The sequence below is a fragment of the Anomaloglossus baeobatrachus genome, chromosome 4 (assembly GCF_048569485.1).
Source record: "Anomaloglossus baeobatrachus isolate aAnoBae1 chromosome 4, aAnoBae1.hap1, whole genome shotgun sequence".
NCBI lineage: Eukaryota > Metazoa > Chordata > Amphibia > Anura > Aromobatidae > Anomaloglossus > Anomaloglossus baeobatrachus.
The window spans coordinates 250,227,380-250,247,580 of NC_134356.1; the positions used below are offsets into that span (position 1 = coordinate 250,227,380).

The 20,201-nt window shown below is 43.8% G+C and overlaps 1 protein-coding gene across 1 annotated transcript in view; it reads right to left on the minus strand.

Moving 5' to 3' along the window:
- Positions 1 to 2,630: 2,630 nt before the first annotated feature.
- The window catches only part of RASSF9 (Ras association domain family member 9), a 61,270-nt gene continuing 43,699 nt past the window's right edge, over positions 2,631 to 20,201 (minus strand). The window contains exon 2 of the mRNA XM_075342427.1: positions 2,631 to 4,396. Within this exon, the coding sequence (XP_075198542.1) occupies positions 3,229 to 4,396 (1,168 nt within the window). The 3' untranslated portion in view covers positions 2,631 to 3,228. The remainder of the gene's footprint in view (positions 4,397 to 20,201) is intronic.

Below are 20,201 nucleotides of genomic sequence, written 5' to 3' on the forward strand. Positions count from 1 at the left end.
TGTCCCATCACTTTTATTTCTCAAGAGATTGTCCCAATTTATGGCACTAAGTTTATCTCTTAAGGGGGCTTTACACGCAATGATATCACTAATGAGATGTCGTTGGGGTCACGGAATTCGTGATGCACATCCGGCTTCGTTAGCGAAGTCGTTGCGTGTGACACCTACGAGCGACCGCCAACAATCACAATTACTCAACTAATCGTTGACACGTCGTTCATTTCCCAAATGTCGTTGCTGGTTCAGGATGCAGGTTGTTGGTCGCTCCTGAGGCAGCACACATCGCTACGTGTGACACCCCAGGAACGACGAACAACACCGTACCTGTGTCCTCCGGCAATGAGGTGGGCGTGACTTTCATGCGACTGCTGTCTACCCCTCCGCTTCTATTGGACGCCTGCCGTGTGTCGTCACTGTGATGCCGCATGGACCGCCCCCTTAGAAAAGAGGCTCTTCACCGGCAACAGCGGCGTCACTAGGAAGGTAAGTCCGTGTAATGGGTACTAGCTATTTTGTCCGCCACGGGCAGCGATTTGCCCGTGATGCACAAATGACAGGGGCGGGTGCATTCACGAGCGACATCGCTAGCAATATCGCTGCGTGTAAAGCAGCCTTTACACAATGGAATCTGTGTCACTATTTCAGTTTTTTGCTTCTTTTAAGGAAAAAAAATATAAAAATCATGCAAGGATCTGATTCTTTATTTGCTAAGCATAAATGCCACATTAGAAAACCTATCGACTATAATGGTATCTATTGGGTTTCCACTAGGTCACTTTTTCTCTCTGATATCAATATGGGGAAGATTCTTTATTTCCAATTCTTGTTTCCTGTTTTCTACTGATAAATTGGCTTTGACTACGTCTTCATCTCTACAATGTGGCTCTCAACCAACTTTCAAAGTCAAATGTGTCTCTCAAGGTAAAAAAGGTTGGGGACCCCTGATCTAAGTAATAGCAAAGTAACCACCACATATATGGCTATGGGCAAACTTCTTTTTACCATTCTTCACTTCTGTTATGTCACACATTCTGTGCAGTTTATTCAAGGATTTTTTTGGCCTTTTCTTCCTATTTCTATTGCTAAGCTGTGAGCTGTGACATCCTCTTACTAAACAAAAAATGGATATTGTGCAGCATTCCCTGCTTTGGCTTTTATACTGGCTTTGATAGGCTGTGCTATACCATGCAATGACTATACTATGTAATGTGATAGCTGCAGGGCATTATTCAGAAGCCTGCCTGATAACACCTATGTTCATTGAGTCCTTCTCTGGCTGATGACATTTTCTGCATTGTATGAAATACTGTTATGTATTTTCGCTATTTTCATAAATCAAATCTAAAATTGCTTGAATTCATAAATAACAGTGAATTTCATAAAATTACATTGGTATCAAATCAATTTCCTCACCTGTAATGATTAATACTTGATATATATTGTTTCCAGAATGAGGCATCTATTTCTAAAGCTCAGATATAAGCTTCCCTTGCAAATGACATTATTTTTAATGGAAAAAATCCTGGGCTATTTTTTTCCTAGTTATAACCAATGCAGTTCTATGGTTGACTTTTTTGTCCATAGCGTTACGGATGTGTCTCCTGCACAAATTCTATTTTTCTCATAATATAATGGAACAGAATCAGAATTTTTAAAGTAGTCGTGAACATATGCTAAGAATCATGACATTTGAATTAAGGACTCAGGAGAGCAGTGGAGCACAATGTAGGCTAAGCTTAAAGGGCAACGATAAGAGAGGGTCCACATTCAAACACAATTTTACAGCTTTTATTTAGATATAATAAATATATACTGTATATATTAAACATTCAATATCATTGTATATACATTGCATTACTTATTTTCTATGAATCCTAAGTTCTAGCCAGTATTATAGTTCAGAACTGGATATTATCAGTCACAGACAAGCAAATTGGCAGACACAATCCTTAAAAGCTTAGCTGAGCTAATATACAGTGAGATATAAGATCAAGGTCTACAAGTTCGACCACAAATCCATCCAGAATCTGAAATCCATACAAACCTAATACTTCTCATAGCTGAAAATCTGCTACAATGTTCTAAAGCCTAGGTCTCCAGTGTGATGCATTTTGTGTACATTTTAATAATGTATTGTACAAAAAGATCAGAACACAAAAATGTTTTTTTGTCAATAATGAATTTGCTTTATATGTAATTTACTAGGTTTTTTTTTTAACTGTAGCAAATTTTTATCTCTTTTCGTAAATTACACCAATTGCTTTTTTGAGTAATAATGCCGTAGCGTTTTCATGATATACAATGTGGTAAAAATAAATCTGTAGTCATTATTCTGCCAGTTAGGGTTCACTAACACCACCGTATCTATCAGACCAATGATATATAATGTAGAAAATAGAAAATTTCCAGAGCCAGGAATAGCAGGTTAAAAGTCCATTTTATTAAATATGAAGTAAAAATCCAGCAGGTACAGCATATATGTCGGATGGCTTACAGAACAACGCGTTTCGACGCTCAGGTCTTAATCATGTTCTAGAACATGATTAAGACCTGAGCGTCGAAACGCAAAGTTCTGTAAGCCATCCGACATATATGCTGTACCTGCTGGATTTTTACTTCATATTTAAGAAAATGGACTTTTAACCTGCTATTCCTGGCTCTGGAAATTTTCTATATTCTACAATTGATTGGCTGCCTAGCCACACTCCGTGTGCAGGATTTGGATTCTACCAGCAAGGCAGTTTGGTGAGCTGGACTTTTCTCCTCTGTTGTTATAATGATATATAATGATACAGTGCTGATTAGTGATTTTTTTCTCATACCGATTGGGCATGAGTAAATAAATTGCGGCATGCTGTAAATTGACTCATAAATCGGATGCCATTCACCCATTCAAGTCAATGAGAGTGTGGAAATCATCGGGCTGCACTCGATGATATCACACTGTAGACCAATTCCATGGACTAACACATTGGAGAAGATGGAGAAATGTCATTCTCCATGAGTGATCTGATTATACCATCTAAGAGAATTGGATTACACTATGCGGATATCCGATCAAACTTGGATCAAAGTTTGATCAGTGTCATTAGCATTATCTCAGATGAGTGGATCTTTGGTCCTGTGACTCTAGCCTTATTTTCTTGGTAGGAACACTGCAAGCAACGTTCATTTCAGTTTATTGTTCGATTGCCAAAGCAAAAACAGCAAATGTCTGGATAGATTATCTCACCGGATAGACTCAAAATCATGGCTATGTGTAGAGCTAATGCCTGTATCTGAATCTGTATCATTTTGTATATTCGTAATAGACAATGCAGCAGTGGTTTTACATCCTTCTTTACTATGGCTTACATCAGAAGGCATGAATTGTTCAGGCGTGCCGCATAAAGAGCTACTTGAATTGCTAGCACATACTGATTTTAATTCATCCTTTAGGAGTTCGTATTCTGCTTTCTGTTGAAGCTGTACTGAATCAATATACTGTATTTCTTTCTGAATATAGCCGAACAAACTATTTAGTTGTAATCCCACTTGAAGACTTTCATCTATCTCTTTTTTAATACTTGTCTCCATGTCAGTGCACCCTTTTTCAGCAAAGTCATCATTTTCTTGTATGCACATAGACGCCATCTCCACTTTAATTTCATCTGACAACTTCCTAATAAGCATATGTTGATAAGTTACTTGCTCCTGAACATGTAGTAGATTTTCCAAACAATACATTTCTGGAAGTCTGTTAGCTGAATACAATCCACTTCCCCCAACAGTTTCTCCAGTACCCCCCAAATTCTGTGGACATGAATCATATGCTTCTAGCTGGTTATCCAATTGATTCATTCTGTCCAGCTGCTGTTTAATAATGGTATCTTGGGATATTATTATGTCAATGAGTTGTTGGGCATTGTTTTCTTTAGGGCAGTCTACATCCTTTTTCATTTTTTCCAGTTTTCTAAATGCTTTTCGTACAATTCTCCTTCTTGTACGTAGAGGAAAATCATGAACATGAAATGTTGAATTGTGATGACTCCTGCCATTATTGAGGGCTAGATTTTTTTGTGAAGTCCACCACATTAAACATGGATGTAAGGTACATGTCTTCAACAGAAAAAAACGTACATTCATTTTTTCTGCCCCCCATGATTTTAAAAGTTTTAACATTTTCAAAGATGGAGGCAAAACACACTTGAAGTTTTTCCAGGTTTCCATAATGCAATATTCCTTGTAACTACCAAGTAAAATGTTGTTGTTGTGAACCGAAATGTGATTTTCAAGAAGAGCTTCCACCACATCTTCACAAGTTGTGTGCTTTGTTAGTCCACATACTATTTTGTCTTCTTGGCCAACCCAAACAACTATAAGCCTGTCTTCATTATCAATTTCTTCTCTTGGTACACTTAAAAAAAAGTTAAAATTAAATGTTAATAGGCAATATTGGGTAACTTAATAAAGACTTCGCAGAGCTGACAACATTTTTGACAGTGTAAAGTTAGATTAGACAGTAGATAGTCTATGTACTCTTAATATTTGGTGTATTGTTAGGCTGTCCAATCTAAATTTACACCACCTATTAGTTGACTCGTTCTGTACCAGAAACTTGGGACAAACGTTTAACACATATATCTTCTAAACTTATTTAGCATTACTCTAGAACAGTGGTTCCAAAACTCCAGTCCTCACGACCCCCAACAGGTCATGTTTTCAGGATTTCCTTAATATAGTGCAGGTGATGCCTTGATAATGATTCCATTACTTGTTCAATAGTAAGGAAATCCTAAAAACATGACTTATTGGGGGCCATGATGAGGACTGGAGTTTGGGAAACACCCCTCTAGACAATCTAATATAGAGAGATCATGTAATAACTGGACTGGAGGTAGGAATTCTGTCATAAGAAATGCTAGCACTTTTGTTGATTTTGATAGGTGTTGTAGCCTTCACCATATAATTATAGCTCCTTCTCAGATCCACCTATTTTGACGGAGCTGATTCAGACTGGTGTAAAAAACACCAAAAGTCACAATATTTTGAACAATATTAAGTTCTTTCAAACTGTTTTACGCTCGCTTTTTTTTTTTTTTTTTAGCAAAAACACTTTAATGAATTGCCCCCTTAGTATTTAGGTAGAATATTCATTAGCCTATGACATAGAGATGAACAGATTGGGGGGAAAATGAAATTCTCCTGTTCATGAGGATTTTTTCAGGAAATTTGATTTGTGGAGAATAATGTCCCTTATTATGTTCTGGGGTCTCTATAAACCTCAGTGCATAATAAAAGTTAGATGTAAAAAATGTAAAAAATGCTCACATTATCTCTTTAGCCCCTCTGTTTCTCACTGTCACTTTTCCAAGCCTTGTAGCATCTTTAGATTGTGATTGTGAGTCAGGACTTCCAGATTTGATGAAGTCTGGTAGGGTTTTGTGCAAGTACCCTAAAGGTCAGGATCTCATGATATCACGATGTGCACCGTGACCTTGCAAACGCATGCGCAGAACCATCTCAAGCCTCTCAAAAGAGACGAAAATTCTGAATCAATATGATGAATCCATGTAGAAGTGATTTACAAAGAATATGCAAAATTTGCAATGTGAATGTTTGCAAACGTTTGAGTAAAATTCAATTCTACTGGAATAGAATTGGTTATCTCTAAAGTGGCATGAACGCTCTTTGATATTTACTTTGGATTTCCGCATTGCCTTCTCCACAGATTACAATACAATTACTTAAACCTGCACACTAGCTTGAAAAGATGAATTCGATTTCTTAGGCTGTGTGCGCACTTTGCGTTGAGTTACTTGCAGTTCTAAACATATCTTCTGGCAGAAATTGTCTTTGGCAAATTTGGTTTTAACCACAAAAACGCTAAAAATACGCTTGCGTTTTTACCGCGTTTTAGCCGTGTTTTTACCGCGATTTACATGCTTTTTCAAGGCTTAAAGTCAGATGCGTTTTGAATAAAAATACACTACTAAATAAAGTTTAAACATTCAAACACTGTGAAAAAAAACGAAAAAAAGGAAAACAAATATCATGATTAAAATCATACACAAAATTACTAATTTTATTAAAATTATAACTATTTTTTAATATTTATGCATAAAATAACATTAAATTATGGATTTTTATTAATTTAATTGTCGGACTGTGTGTGTGTGTGTGTGTGTGTGTGTGAAGGGACATATTATTCCCATATTATAAAGTCAAAAACACTTGCGTTTATTTTGTAAAAATAGCATGTTTTCTGCATCAAAAAAAACGCTGGGATTTTGATTGTGTGTGCGTTTTGACATTTCTCATTGACTCCAATGATAGCAAAACGCTACACAAACGGCAAAAACAATTGACATGCTGCTTCTTTAAACGCTGAGTTTTTGCCAAATTTTCTGCAACTAAAACGCTGCGTTTTTAACTGCATTATGCGCACAAGAAATCACAATTTCCCATAGACTTTGCTTGAAAATTACAATGCATGCATTTTGGCATTAAAACACTGCACTTCAAAACGCTGCGGAAACGCATGAAAAAACGCAAAGTGCGGACACAGCTTAAGACTTCATTCTTGGTAAAATTTCTCTTTGATGCATGATCAATCTAGTACTAAAACTAAGAAAAACCTGAAGAACCTCATAAAAGTAGAGCTGGGTGAATTTGAGTAAAAAATTGACTTGTACTTGAATATCCAAAAAAATATCCACATTCTGGAGAATGCACATATTTTTGTAATTTCGGACATGTAAATTCAGCAAAGTTGCAGCCAGCTGCAGCTTCCATCTTGCTAAAGGGTAGAGGGCTTGCAAAAAGGTTAATAATTTTATTTATATAGTGCCAACGTATTTCACATCACTTTACAACTAAATCTTATAAAAAAACCCCTTTCCTGTACGGCTGCCCCTGCCTGCTTTCTGGTATCCGTTCTTCTGTTTCTGCCTCCACATGGCAAAGAGTTCTTGCTCCAGAGCTACTTGCAGTTGGAAGACCCAGGCTTTAGCAAACATTGGGTTGAAGATGTGAAATGATTGAAGCACAACACACCGGATAGTGGGGAATGAGCAACAGGAACCATCATAAAATTGTTATATTTTTATTCTTTTTAATCTTTTTCTGGCTGTTTACCTCTCTAACAACCACTGCCTTTTTGTCCAGTACTCCATGCCTCTGTTATGCTGCATATCCGGCCCAAATTTCACTCTAGCCTGGCTGCGAGCACACCTTAGAGCTCATTGAGTATGCTTTGGGGCCTACTTCTATTAGGAAGTCACAGCCTAGAGGGAAAACTGGGCTATAACTTCTGTTTCAGGTCCCAGGGATCACTGTGCATAGGTAGTTCACTCTGGGGCCTGCTGAACACTCAGCCCAAGATGTCAAGAGGGTGTGGAGGTCTGGACATCAAGTAGAGAGCAACAGGCATAGCTGGAGAAGTGAGTATAAACAGTTTTTTATTTTTTATATCTTACATTAATTATGCTCTTGGGCCTTAAAAGACCCCAGAGTATAACTTTGCTATGAATCAAATTTTCTGGAAAAAGCCGCACAAACAGGTGAATTTGAATTTAGCCTGATCCATTCATCTCTGAAGAAATGTTTAAAATAGAATAAACATGCAAAAACTCCTAAAAGTGTTTTCATTTCTAGTAATTTCTATTCACAAACTTCTATTCACAAATCTTAAAAGTCAAACTTCAAAAGAAGCAGGTAAAGTATTCATAATTTTATAATGTCTGGAATATATTGATTGTTTTACCTATTCCCATGCCAAGCAGGTCTCTCACAGACAGGATTTTACAATATGAGATGCATAAATTATTAAATAGACCTCTTAGCTCTGATATGGTTGCTGTACTTACTTTGAAGACTGCATGGCAGTATGACTATATAATCTTTAATAGTTTTTGAATTTTTTTATTTAATCTCCGCCTCATAGCCTCATTAACAGATCCTCAATGTAACTCCTCCCTGCAGAGATCTAACACTGCTCAGCGCAAGCTTTAATTTTCAAAACGTATTAACTTTCAGACAGGCTGAGTAGGTGGAATGAATTAGCCCATAAGAACTCACACATTATAGCTGCACTCAAAATGATTATTTTTAACATCAGGATTATACAACCACTCTGACAGATTGATCATATCCATAACAAATCCTGTATAAATAGAAAAAAGGAATTTATTTTTAATAGGAAATTAAATGTTGCATTATTATACAATTCTAATAGGTTTGTAGAAAATAAGAATAAAGTTCCTGCTTGTTTAAGTGCTGGCTTTTGTCTTGTCTCAGATACTGAGTAGTAGATTCTGCAGCAAAACAGAAGGAGGCTATCCATTTTATAAGAATGGAGGTAGAGCATAAAATTCCAAAATATGTTAGACTGGATATGAAATATGGCAAGACAGCTAGTTATCTCTGTGTGCTAATCTATATTGTTGACGACTGTAGCAGCTCTCCTCTTTTGCATACACTATTTTGATCTATATTCTAAACCAGGATATTGCATGCTGTGATATTTTTCCTTGCAAACCATTAGTCAGTGTGGAAATATGCTTATGTGCATTAGCACATTGGCTACTGGCACATGACTAAAGGGGGTGTTACACACAGCGATATCACTAGCGATATCGCTGGTGAAAGCACCCGCCCCTGTTGTTTGTGCGTCACGGGCAAATCGCTGCCCATGGCACACAAAATCTTTTGGAGTCGTCACACGTACTTACCTGCCTAGCGATGTCGCTGTGGCTGGCGAATCGCCTCCTTTCTAAGGGAGCGGTTCGTGCGGCGTCATAGCGACGTCACTAAGCGGCCGACCAATAGAAGCGGAGGGGCGGAGATGAGCGGCCGTAACATGCCACCCACCTCCTTCCTTAGTCATTGCCAGTGGCCGCAGGTAAACTGCAGTTCGTTGTTCTCGAGGTGTCACACGTAGCGATGTGTGCTGCCTCGGGAACGACGAACAACTTGTGTGCTCAACAATCAACGATTTTTTAAAAAGGAACGACGTTAGTGATGAGCGAGTACTAAAAAGCTCGGGTGCTGGAGGCTCGGGCTGAGCATCCCAAGATACTCGTGTACTCGGCCCGAGCACCGAGCCCAATGTTATCCTATGGGAGACCCGAGTATTTTTATGAAATGACCCCCCGGCAGCATGTAGAAACCCTAAAAATGTCACAAAAGTCTCAGAAGAGTGCTCAAATGACATGGCAACAGCATGGGGAAGACCCCTTGAAGCATTTATCACTCAAAAGTCACAGCTGTGAACAATTTTGTCTGCGTTTTACGCCATTTTTACGGACTCACCAGAAAACCTTCAAAAATGACACCAAAATGAATTTTCATGGCGGAAATGTTAAGGGCACATACCCAATAGTGAGATAGAGCTGGTGTATGTTACTTTTGGAGATTACATGAAAGATTTTTCGTGAAAACATTGTGTTGCACTCCAATGTCCCTGAGAAGAGACGTACATGAAGGCCTCTTGAGTCTAATGTGCCCATTTTGAGGAAGTGAGTCTTTGTAGTATTTTCCTTTGCCAGAGCAGTCCAAAATTGTGAGGTTCACCAATGCCCCTGCATACAAACATGCATGAAGGCCTGTAAACCTGAAGTGCCCTTTGGCAGGGCAGCCAAAAATTGGGAGGCTCCACATTGTCCCTGGATAGAGACGTGCATGATGGCCTGTAAACCAGAAGTGCCCATTGTAAGGAAGTGGGTCTATTTTAGTATAGCCCTTTGGCAGGGCAGCCAAAAATTGGGAGGCTCCACATTGTCCCTGGATAGAGACGTGCATGATGGCCTGTAAACCAGAAGTGCCCATTGTAAGGAAGTGGGTCTATTGTAGTATAGCCCTTTGGCAGAGCAGCCAAAAATTGGGAGGCTCCACATTGTCCCTGGATAGAGACCTGTTAGGTTCTTAGTGCGTCCGTGCTTGCATTTAAAAACCTCACGTGTGTGCCTGTTGGTGGGAGCGTTCAGGTGCACTTGTGTGCGTTTTGCACAAACTTGGATATAACGCACAAGTCTAGTGAATACACATCAGCACAGCATTGCAAAATGCGCAAGGGCGTTGGCAACGAACAAGGAAGTGGACGTGATGGTGGTGCAGGCAGAGACCGAGGTCGTGTGCAAGCTCTAATTTCGCCACAACAAAGGGCCACATCTACTCGCTCGCACATCCTGTCCCAAATTCTTGGGGACCGCAGCAGTACACCGCTCTTGAACCAAGACCAGTGTCAACAGGTTGTTAGTTGGATAGCGGATAATGCTTCCAGTCAGATTGTCACCACCACAAACACTCTGTCTTCCACACGGTCAAGTGTCAGTAGCCGTGATACTGCACCGCATATTTCAGAACCTGATCCTCCTTTGATCCTCCTTCCTACCACCAGGCCGAGTACACGTCCACGGACATTACTGATCCCACACTTGGACACTCGGAAGAGCTGTTCACGTTTCCATTCACACATTCTGGCCTCTCGCCAGCTCCTGTTGAAGTGGGTGATGACGAGATTGTATGTCCAGATGCCCAAATATTTGAGCAGCCATGTTCTCACGAAGTTGGCAACGTGTCTCAACAAGGGGTGGACGATGATGAGACACAATTGTTAGGAAGTCAGGAGGAGGAGCCGGGTGCGGAAGAGGAAGACGGCGTGGTGGATGATCCAGTAACTGACCCAACCTGGCAGGAGGATATGCAGAGCGAGGACAGCAGTGCACAGGGGGAGGGAGGCGTAGCATCCCAACAGGCAGTAAGAAGCAGGGTGGTGGCCCCAGGCAGAAGTCAGGCAACTGTTCCCCGGAACAACAACACGACACAAGGTGCCTGTACAAATGTTAGCCTTCCCGAGTCTGGCAGTTTTTTAAGTTGGCTCCAGATGATTCTAAAAAGGCCATTTGCAACACCTGCCATGCCAGCATCAGCAGGGGTACCAAAACTAGCAGCCTGACCACCACCAGCATGATCAGGCACATGTCAGCCAAGCACCCGACTTTGTGAGATGTACAACAGAGTCGAGGAGCAGTGCTTGCTGATGTCACTGCTACGTCTTCGCTTGTTGTGCATGCGAGCCAATCCCCTGTCCATGCTGCCCACGAACAAGCCTCCTCCGGCCCTGCACCTGCAGTTGCCCACGCAGAAATAACACCATCATCAAGCACGTCCTTGTCCCAGCGCAGCGTTCAGTTATCCATTCAGCAAACCTTTGATCCCAGGCGCAAATATAGTGCCAACGCCCCACATGCCACACTTCTAAATGCTAACATTTCACGACTGCTTGAGCTGGAAATGTTGCCTTTTAGGCTGGTGGAGACAGAAGCATTCCACGACCTGATGGCGGCAGCTGTCCCACGTTACTCGGTCCCCAGCCGCCTCTATTTCTCCCGGTGTGCCGTCCCCGCATTGCATAACCACGTGTCACAAAACATCACACGTGTCCTGAACAATGCTGTTTCAGCCAAAGTCCACCTAACCACAGACACGTGGACAAGTGCTTGTGGGCAAGGCCGCTACATCTCGTTGACGGCACACTGGGTTAATATTGTGGAAGCTGGGACCCAGTCTGAGCGAGGGACGGAACACATCCTTCCCACACCAAGGTTTGCAGGCCCTACCTCAGTCAGGGTTTCACCCACACTCTACAGCTCCGGAATGTCATGCTCCTCAGCCTCCTCCTCCTCCTGAGCATCCTCATCCACTTTACCCTCCACACCAGTCCCAAGCTGGAAGCACTGCAGCACTGCCTCGGCGAAGCGGCAACAGGCTGTGCTGAAGCTAATCTGCATAGGTGACAAACCCCACAATGCAGAAGAGGTGTGGACAGCTCTGAAACAGCAGGCAGATCACTGGCTCACACCTCTGAACCTAAAGCCAGGAAAGGTCGTGTGTGACAATGGCCGGAACCTGGTGGCGGCTTTGAGGCGAGGCCAGCTGACACATGTTCCATGTGTGGCCCATGTGCTCAACCTCGTGGTTCAGCGGTTTCTAAAGTCATATCCAGAGCTGTCTGATCTGCTGGTAAAAGTTCGCCACCTGTCTGCACATTTTCGAAAGGCACCTACTGCTTCAGCCGACCTTGCCGGCTTTCAGCGCCATTTGCATCTTCCGGCTCACAGACTGGTGTGTGATGTCCCCACGCATTGGAATTAAACTCTGCACATGTTGGTCAGGATATGTGAGCAGAAGAGGGCAGTTGTTGAGTACCTGCATCACCTAAGCCGTCGGGAAATGGGTCAAACTCCACACATAACACCTGAGGAGTGGAGATGGATGTCCGACCTATGTACCATCCGCCAAAACTTTGAGGACTCCACCAAGATGGTGAGCGGCGATGACGACATTATTAGCGTCACCATACCGCTTCTCTGCCTTCTAAAATGGTCTCTGCTCAAAAACAAACATGATGCATTGCAGGCAGAGGGCGATGAGTTGGAGCAAGAAACAGTAGTGGGTGTGGGTGATAACACACAGCCCAGCCTCGTCTCATCACAACGTGCAGTGGAGGACTATGACGAGGAGGAGGATGAAGACATGGAGCAACTCTCCGGCCAAATTGAGGATATGACATGCAGTCATATCCTCGGTTCAGCGTGGCTGGCCAGAGGACAGGGTAGATGATGAGGAGGAGGAGGAGGACAGCATGTTCAGTCATCGTGATGGTCAGGATACTGAAGTGATGGCTGTTAAGAGTATGGCGCACATGGCTGACTTTATGGTAAGCTGCCTGTCTCGTGACCCTCGCATTAAGAACATCTTGGCCGACAATCATTACTGGTTGGTAACACTGTTAGACCCACGCTAAAAGGAGAACTTTATGTCTCTTATTCCCGAGGCGGAGAAGTCAGGCAAAATGCAGCAGTTCCGGAAGGCCATAGTCACGGAAGTAGGCAAAGCATTCCCCTCACAGAACGCTAGCGGCATAGGTCAGGAATCAGTGGACAACCAAGGCGTACAGCCGAGAGGGGCACAAGTCCAATCCGCCAGAGGTAGGGGAACAGTCTTTAAGATGTGGGACAGTTTTCTCAGCCCTTCACATACCACAGCCCCTGAGGTGCGGGGTAGTGCCACAAGAAATCCTAAGTTTGCCCAGATGCTCAATGAGTACCTTGCAGATCGAACAACTGTACTCCGACATTCCTCTGTGCCTTACAATTATTGGGTATCCAAGCTGGACACGTGGCATGAATTGGCTCTCTATGCCTTGGAAGTCCTGGCCTGCCCTGCCGCTAGCGTTTTGTCAGAGCGTGTTTTTAGTGTCGCAGGTGGAATCATTACAGATAAACGCACCCGCCTGTCAACTGAAAATGCTGACAGGCTGACTCTGATCAAGATGAACAAGGGTTGGATTGGGCCAGACTTCACCACACCACCAGCAAATGACAGCAGAATTTAAAGTTTGTAACAGGAATTTGCCATGTACTTCCACTCACCCATGGGTACACACTTCTGGACTTTGGCTAATCGCTGGACTGCTCCTCCTTCTCCTCATGCGCCACCATGATGACCGTTACAATAGTTAGGCCGTTGTTTCAGGTATACCCCCAGTGGTAAATTTTTTCGCCCATTCTTTCAGAATGGGCATTACAACGACAGAAGACCCGCTCCTTTGCAATGGGAACAATGTTTTGAGGCCCTCATGCACATCTCTATCCAGGGACAATTGGGAGCCTCCCAATTTTTGGCTGCCCTGCCAAAGGGCTATACTACAATAGACCCACTTCCTTATAATGGGCACTTCAGGTTTACTGGCCCTCATGCACGTCTCTATCCAGGGACAATGTGGAGCCTCCAAATTTTTGGCTGCCCTGCCTAAGGGCTATACTACAATAGACCCACTTCCTTACAATGGGCACTTCAGGTTTACAGGCCATCATGCACGTCTCTATCCAGGGACAATGTAGAGCCTGACGCTGCCACCGACTGCCACACACGTGCGGTTTTTAAATGCAAGCACGGACGCAATAAGAACCTAACAGGTTTTTAGGAGCGACAATTACTGAGAAGTTCGACACTATCAGACACTGCTGACTGACGTGTATTATTCACTAGACTTGTGCGTTATATACTAGTTTGTGAAAAACGCACACAAGTGCACCTGTACGCTGCCACCGACAGCCACACACGTGCGGTTTTTAAATGCAAGCACGGACGCAATAAGAACCTAACAGGTTTTTAGGAGCGACAATTACTGAGAAGTTTGACACTATCAGACACTGCTGACGTGTATTATTCACTAGACTTTTGCGTTATATACTAGTTTGTGAAAAACGCACACAAGTGCACCTGTACGCTGCCACCGACAGCCACACACGTGCGGTTTTTAAATGCAAGCACGGACTCAATAAGAACCTAACAGGTTTTTAGGAGCGACAATTACTGAGAAGTCTGACACTATCAGGACTGTTTTAGACTGTGTACACCAGCCCCAGATATGATGAAGGCTGGTATACGGTCACCAATAGGAATGGCTATATACCCTGCCTGCCTGCCTGTATACAGCTACAATAGTCCTGAGAAGGACTCTTCTGGTCACTAGCCTGTATTCCGACCTGGCTATACCCTGCCTGCCCTGCCTGTATACAGCAACAATAGTCCTGAGAAGGACTCTGCTCCTGTACTCCGACCTAGCTATACCCTGCCTGCCTGTATACAACTACAATAGTCCTGAGAAGGACTTCTGGTCACAGTTTTTGCAGCCCTGCTACGGAAATAACTATAAAGGGCCGCAAACCTTTCCCTGAAGCAGCAGCACTCTCCCTGCACTGACTGTCTGGATGGCTGTGTACAGAGCACAGCGCGCCCGCCGGTATAAAGGCTCGGTGTGCAGGCCAGCCAATCACTGCATTTCCACAACTAACAGGGCTGTGGCATTGCAGTGGTCTGCCAGCCAATCCCTGCATGAGGGCTGGCTCTCAAAAGAGCGCCAACATGCAGGGATGAAGACCACAAGTACAGCACGAGTATCGCGAGATTACTCAGTCCCCGCCGAGTAGCCCGAGTACAGTGATACTCGTGCGAGTACCGAGTAGTGACAAGCATACTCGCTCAACACTAAACGACGTGTCAACGATGGATGATAAAGTGAGTATTTTCCATCATTAACGGTCGTTCCTTGTTGTCACATGCAACAACATCGCTAACGATGCTGGATGTGCGTCACGGAATCCGTGACCCCGGCGATATATCGTTAGATCCGTCAATGCGTGTAACGGGGCCTTTATTCCTTCCAAAGACCTTACAAAGGACCATGAGACATTCATATGTGTGCAGGAAACGCTATTCAGCTAAATACAAAAGGATTCTTCACAGTAAGCGCAGTCACATTGTGGGATGCCATATCACAAGTCGTTTTAATGGCAGATATTATGTCAGGATTTAAATAAGAGGCAGCTGCTTTTCTTGCAATAATTGGCATTGTGGACTATTTTCTAGCGATAGAGAATGTATAACTGATAGCGAGAGGTTGTACTTGATGGACCTGTGTGTTTTTTAACCTAATTAACTATATTTAACTATACTATTAGGCCATGTGCGCACGTTGCGTCCTGTACCTTGCAGTTAAAAACGCATCCTCTGGCAGAATTTGTCAATGTCAAATTTCTTTGTGACCACAAAAACGCAGGAAAAATGCTTGCGTTTTTCTTGCGTTTTGGCCGCGTTTTGACCACTTGTTACATGCTTTTTCATTGCTTAAAATGGGATGTGTTTTCAATACAAAGACACTGCTAAGGCTAAGACTGCACTTTGCTTTTTACCTGATTTTTACCTGCTTTTTCAACTGCAGCGTTTAATGCCAAAATGGATGTGTTCTGCTGTTCAAGCTTAGTCTATGGGAATTTGGGTTTCTAAACTCCACTATGCAGTTCAAAATGCTGCCTTTTTGTAGCAGAAATTTGGGCAAAAACTCTGCTTTGCAGTTCTAAATGCAAATGGCAAAAACAATTGACATGCTGCTTCTTCAAACGCAGAGATTTTGACAAATTTTACGTACCTAAAACGCTGCATTTTTAAAAGCATTGTGAGCACAAGAAAGCCCAAATTTCCATAGACTTTGCCTGGAAATCAAAACGCATGCAAATTTGCATTAAAACGCTGCAGCGCAAAACGCTGCAGAAACGCATGAAAAAATGCAACGTGCACACACAGCCTAAGGTGGGCTTTGCACGTTGCGACATATCAAGCCGATGCTGCGATGTCGCACGTGATAGTCCCCGCCCCCGTCGCAGGTACAATATCTTGTGATAGCTGGCGTAGCGAAAATTATCGCTACGCCGGCTTCACATGCACTCACCTGCCCTGCGACCGTCGCTCTGGCCGGCGACCCGCCTCCTTATTAAGGGGGCGGGTCGTGCGGCGTCACTGCGACGTCACATGGCAGGTGGCCAATAGGAGCGGAGGGGCGGAGATGAGCAGGATGTAAACATCCCGCCCACCTCCTTCCTTCCGCATAACCTACGGAAGCCGCGGTGACACCGGTAGGAGATGTTCCTCGCTCCTGCGACTTCACACACAGCGATGTGTGCTGCCGCAGGAGCGAGGAACAACATCGGACCGTCGCGTCAGCGTAATTATGGATTACACCCACACTGCACCGATGATACGATTAAGACGCTTTTGCGCTCGTTAATTGTATCATCGAACCTTTACACACTACAACGTCGCATGCGATGTCGGAAGTACATCATTTTCAATTTGACCCCACCGACATCGCACCTGCGATGTCGTAGTGTGCAAAGCCCGCCTAAAGCGGGCTTTATACGCTGCGACATCGCTAATGCGGAGTTGTTGGGGTCACGGAATTTGTGACGCACAACCGGCCGCATTAGCGATGCCGTTGCGTGTGACACCGATAAGCGATTTTGCATCATTGCAAAAACGTGCAAAATCGCTAATCGGCGACATGGGGGTCCATTCTTAAAAATCGTTACTGCAGCAGTAACGAAGTTGTTCCTCATTCCTGCGGCAGCACACATCGCTGCGTGTGATGCCGCAGGAACGAGGAAGCTCCCCTTACCTGCCTCCCGGCCGCTATGCGGAAGGAAGAAGGTGGGCGGGATGTTACGTCCCGCTCATCTCCGCCCCTCCGCTGCTATTGGGCGGCGGTTCAGTGACGTTTCAGTGACATCGCTGTGATGCCGCACGGACCGCCCCCTTAGAAAGGAGGCGGTTCGCCGGTCACAGCGACGTCGCCGGACAGGTAAGTATGTGTGACGGCTCTGGGCGATGTTGTGTGGCACGGGCAGCGATATGCCCATGTCGCGCAACAGATGGGGGCGGGTACCCACACTAGCGATATCGGGACCGATATCGCAGTGTGTAAAGTAGCCTTTAGTCATGTCTATGTGTGGACTATCACATACATGGACAGCACAGGGACCAAAAACAAGCTGATCTGAAGGAGACCCTGAGGACATGTGCACATATTGAGTATTTGGTGAGTTTTTTACCTCAGTATTTGTAAGGCCACATGCACATATTGAGTATTTGGTTTCAGATTTTTACCTCAGTATTTGTAAAGCCATGTGCACATATTGAGTATTAGGTGAGTTTTTACCTCAGTATTTGTAAGGCCACATGCACATATTGAGTATTTGGTGAGGTTTTTACCTCAGTATTTGTAAGGCCACATGCACACATTGAGTAATTGGTGAGGTTTTTACCTCAGTATTTTAAGCCAAGACCAAAAGAGGGTAATAAATACAGAAGTGGTGACGTGTTTCTATTATACTTTTCCTCTAATTGTTCCACTCCTGGTTTTGACTACAAATATTGAAGTAAAAAACTCAACGTGTGCACGTGGCCTTACAAATACTGAGGTAAAAACTCACCAAATACTCAATGTATGCACGTGGCCTAAGTTTCTAACTCATTGTTGGAGTCACCTATTTAGTCTGATTGATTTACTCACTCATTAGGGTACATTCATACGATCAGTGTAAGGGCTGCTTCTCACTTGCGAGTTTCTCGCAGTAGAGCAATGCGAGAAAACCTCGCATTGGAATCGGACACATGTTAGTGAATGATTCAGCTCGCATTTGCAATTTTTTTCTCAGTCCAAATTGGAGTGAGAAAAAAATTGCAGCATGCTGCTTTTTTGCGAGTTTCTACTGCGAGTCTCTCCAATGCAAGTCTATGGGAGCGTGTAAATAATCGGATGTCACGGGATGGCACTCACACCATCCTAGTGACATGCGATTTTCTAAATACATTTCTCGCATGTTTCCTAAAACACTGGAAACGAGTGATGTCTCACAATGTCTGTCAATCACTATTCTCTGTCAGTCGGTCTCTCCCTCTCGCTCTCTATTCTCTCTCTGTCGGTCCGTCACTATCTTTGTCCCTCTCTCACAGTCTGTCGGTCATTTTCCCCTCCTCTCTCATACTCACCGTTCCCCGATCCCCGGCATGGCGCTGCACGGCATTCACACTGCTCCGGCAGCTTTTACTATTTTGAAAAAGCCGGCCGCTCATTAAACAATCTCGTATTCCCTGCTTTCCCCACCCACAGGCGCCTATGATTGGTTGCAGTGAGACACGCCCCCATGCTGAGTGACACGTGTCTCACTGCACCCAATCACAGCAGCCGGTGGGCGTGTCTATACCGTGCAGTGAAATAAATAATTAAATGGTAAAAAAAATGGCGTGCGGTCCCCCCAATTTTAATACCAGCCAGATAAAGCCATACGACTGAAGGCTGGTATTCTCAGGATGGGGAGCTCCACGTTATGGGGAGGCCCCCAGCCCAACAATATCAGCCAGCAGCCACCCAGAATTGCCGCATACATTAGATGCGACAGTTCTGGGACTGTACCCGGCTCTTCCCGATTTGCCCTGGTGCATTGGCAAATCGGGGTAAAAAGAAGTTAATGGCAGCCCATAACTGCCACTAAATCCTAGATTAATCATGTCAGGCGTCTCCACGAGATACCTTCCATGATTAATTCGTAAGTTACAGTAAATAAACACACACACACCAGAGAAAAACATTTATTAGAAATAAAAAACAAATTCCCTGGTTCACCAATTTAATAAGCTCCAAAAAGCCCTCCATGTCCAGTGTAATCCAGGATGGTCCAGCGTCGCTTCCAGCTCTGCTGCATGAAGGTGACTGGAGCTGCAGAAGACACCGCCGCTCCTGTCAACTCCACGCAGCAACTTAAGTGAGTAGCGTGATCAGCTGAGCTGTCACTGAGGTTACCCGCTGACACTGGATCCAGCGGTGACAGCGGGTAACCTCAGTGACAGCTCAGCTGATCACGCTACTCACCTCAGTTGCCGCGTGGAGTTGACAGGAGTGGCGGTGTCTTCTGCAGCTCCGGTCACCTTCATGCAGCAGAGCTGGAAGCGACGATGGACCATTTTACTGGATTACGCCGGACATGGAGGGCTTTTTGGTGCTTATTAAATTGGTGAACCAGGGAATTTGTTAGTGTTTTTTATTTCTAATAAATGTTTTTTTCTGGTGTGTGTGTGTTTATTTACTGTAACTTACAGATTAATCATGGAAGGTATCTCGTGGAGACGATTTTACTCGCATAGATGTGTTTCCAGCCTAAGGGTGCGACCGCACTTTGCTTTTTACCTGCTTTTTACCTGCTTTTTTGCTGCTTTTTCAACTGCAACGTTTAATGCCAAAATGTTTGTGTTCTGCTTTTCAAGCAAAAGTCTATGGGAATTTGGTTTTCTAGACCGCACTATGCAGTTCAAACTGCAGCCTTTTTGTTGCAGAACTTTGGTCAAAAACTCAGCTTTGCAGTGCAAAACCCAAATGGCAAAAACAATTGACATGCTTTTTTAAAAGCATGGTTTTTGCCACAAAATATGCAAATTAAACACAGCGTTTTGAAATGCAAAGTGCGGTCAGGAAATCTTCCTTTTCCATAGACTTTGCTTGCAAATCACAACGCATGCCTTTTGGCATAAAAACGCTGCAGCTCAAAACGCTGCGGAAACGCAGGTGAAAACGCAAAGTGCGCACATAGCCTAAAGGCTGCTTTACACCAGGCAATCTATCGTGCGATAGATCGTCGGGGTCACGGTTTTTGTGACGCACATCCGGCATCGCTGGCGATGCCGGCCTGTGTGACACCTCCTAGCGACGCAGTATCGCTCACAAATCGTGAGTCGGGTACTGCTCGTTAGGTTCCATAATATCGTTTAATTTAGTTGACCATCGTTTCCGTGGTAGCACACGTCGCTCCGTGTGACACCACGGG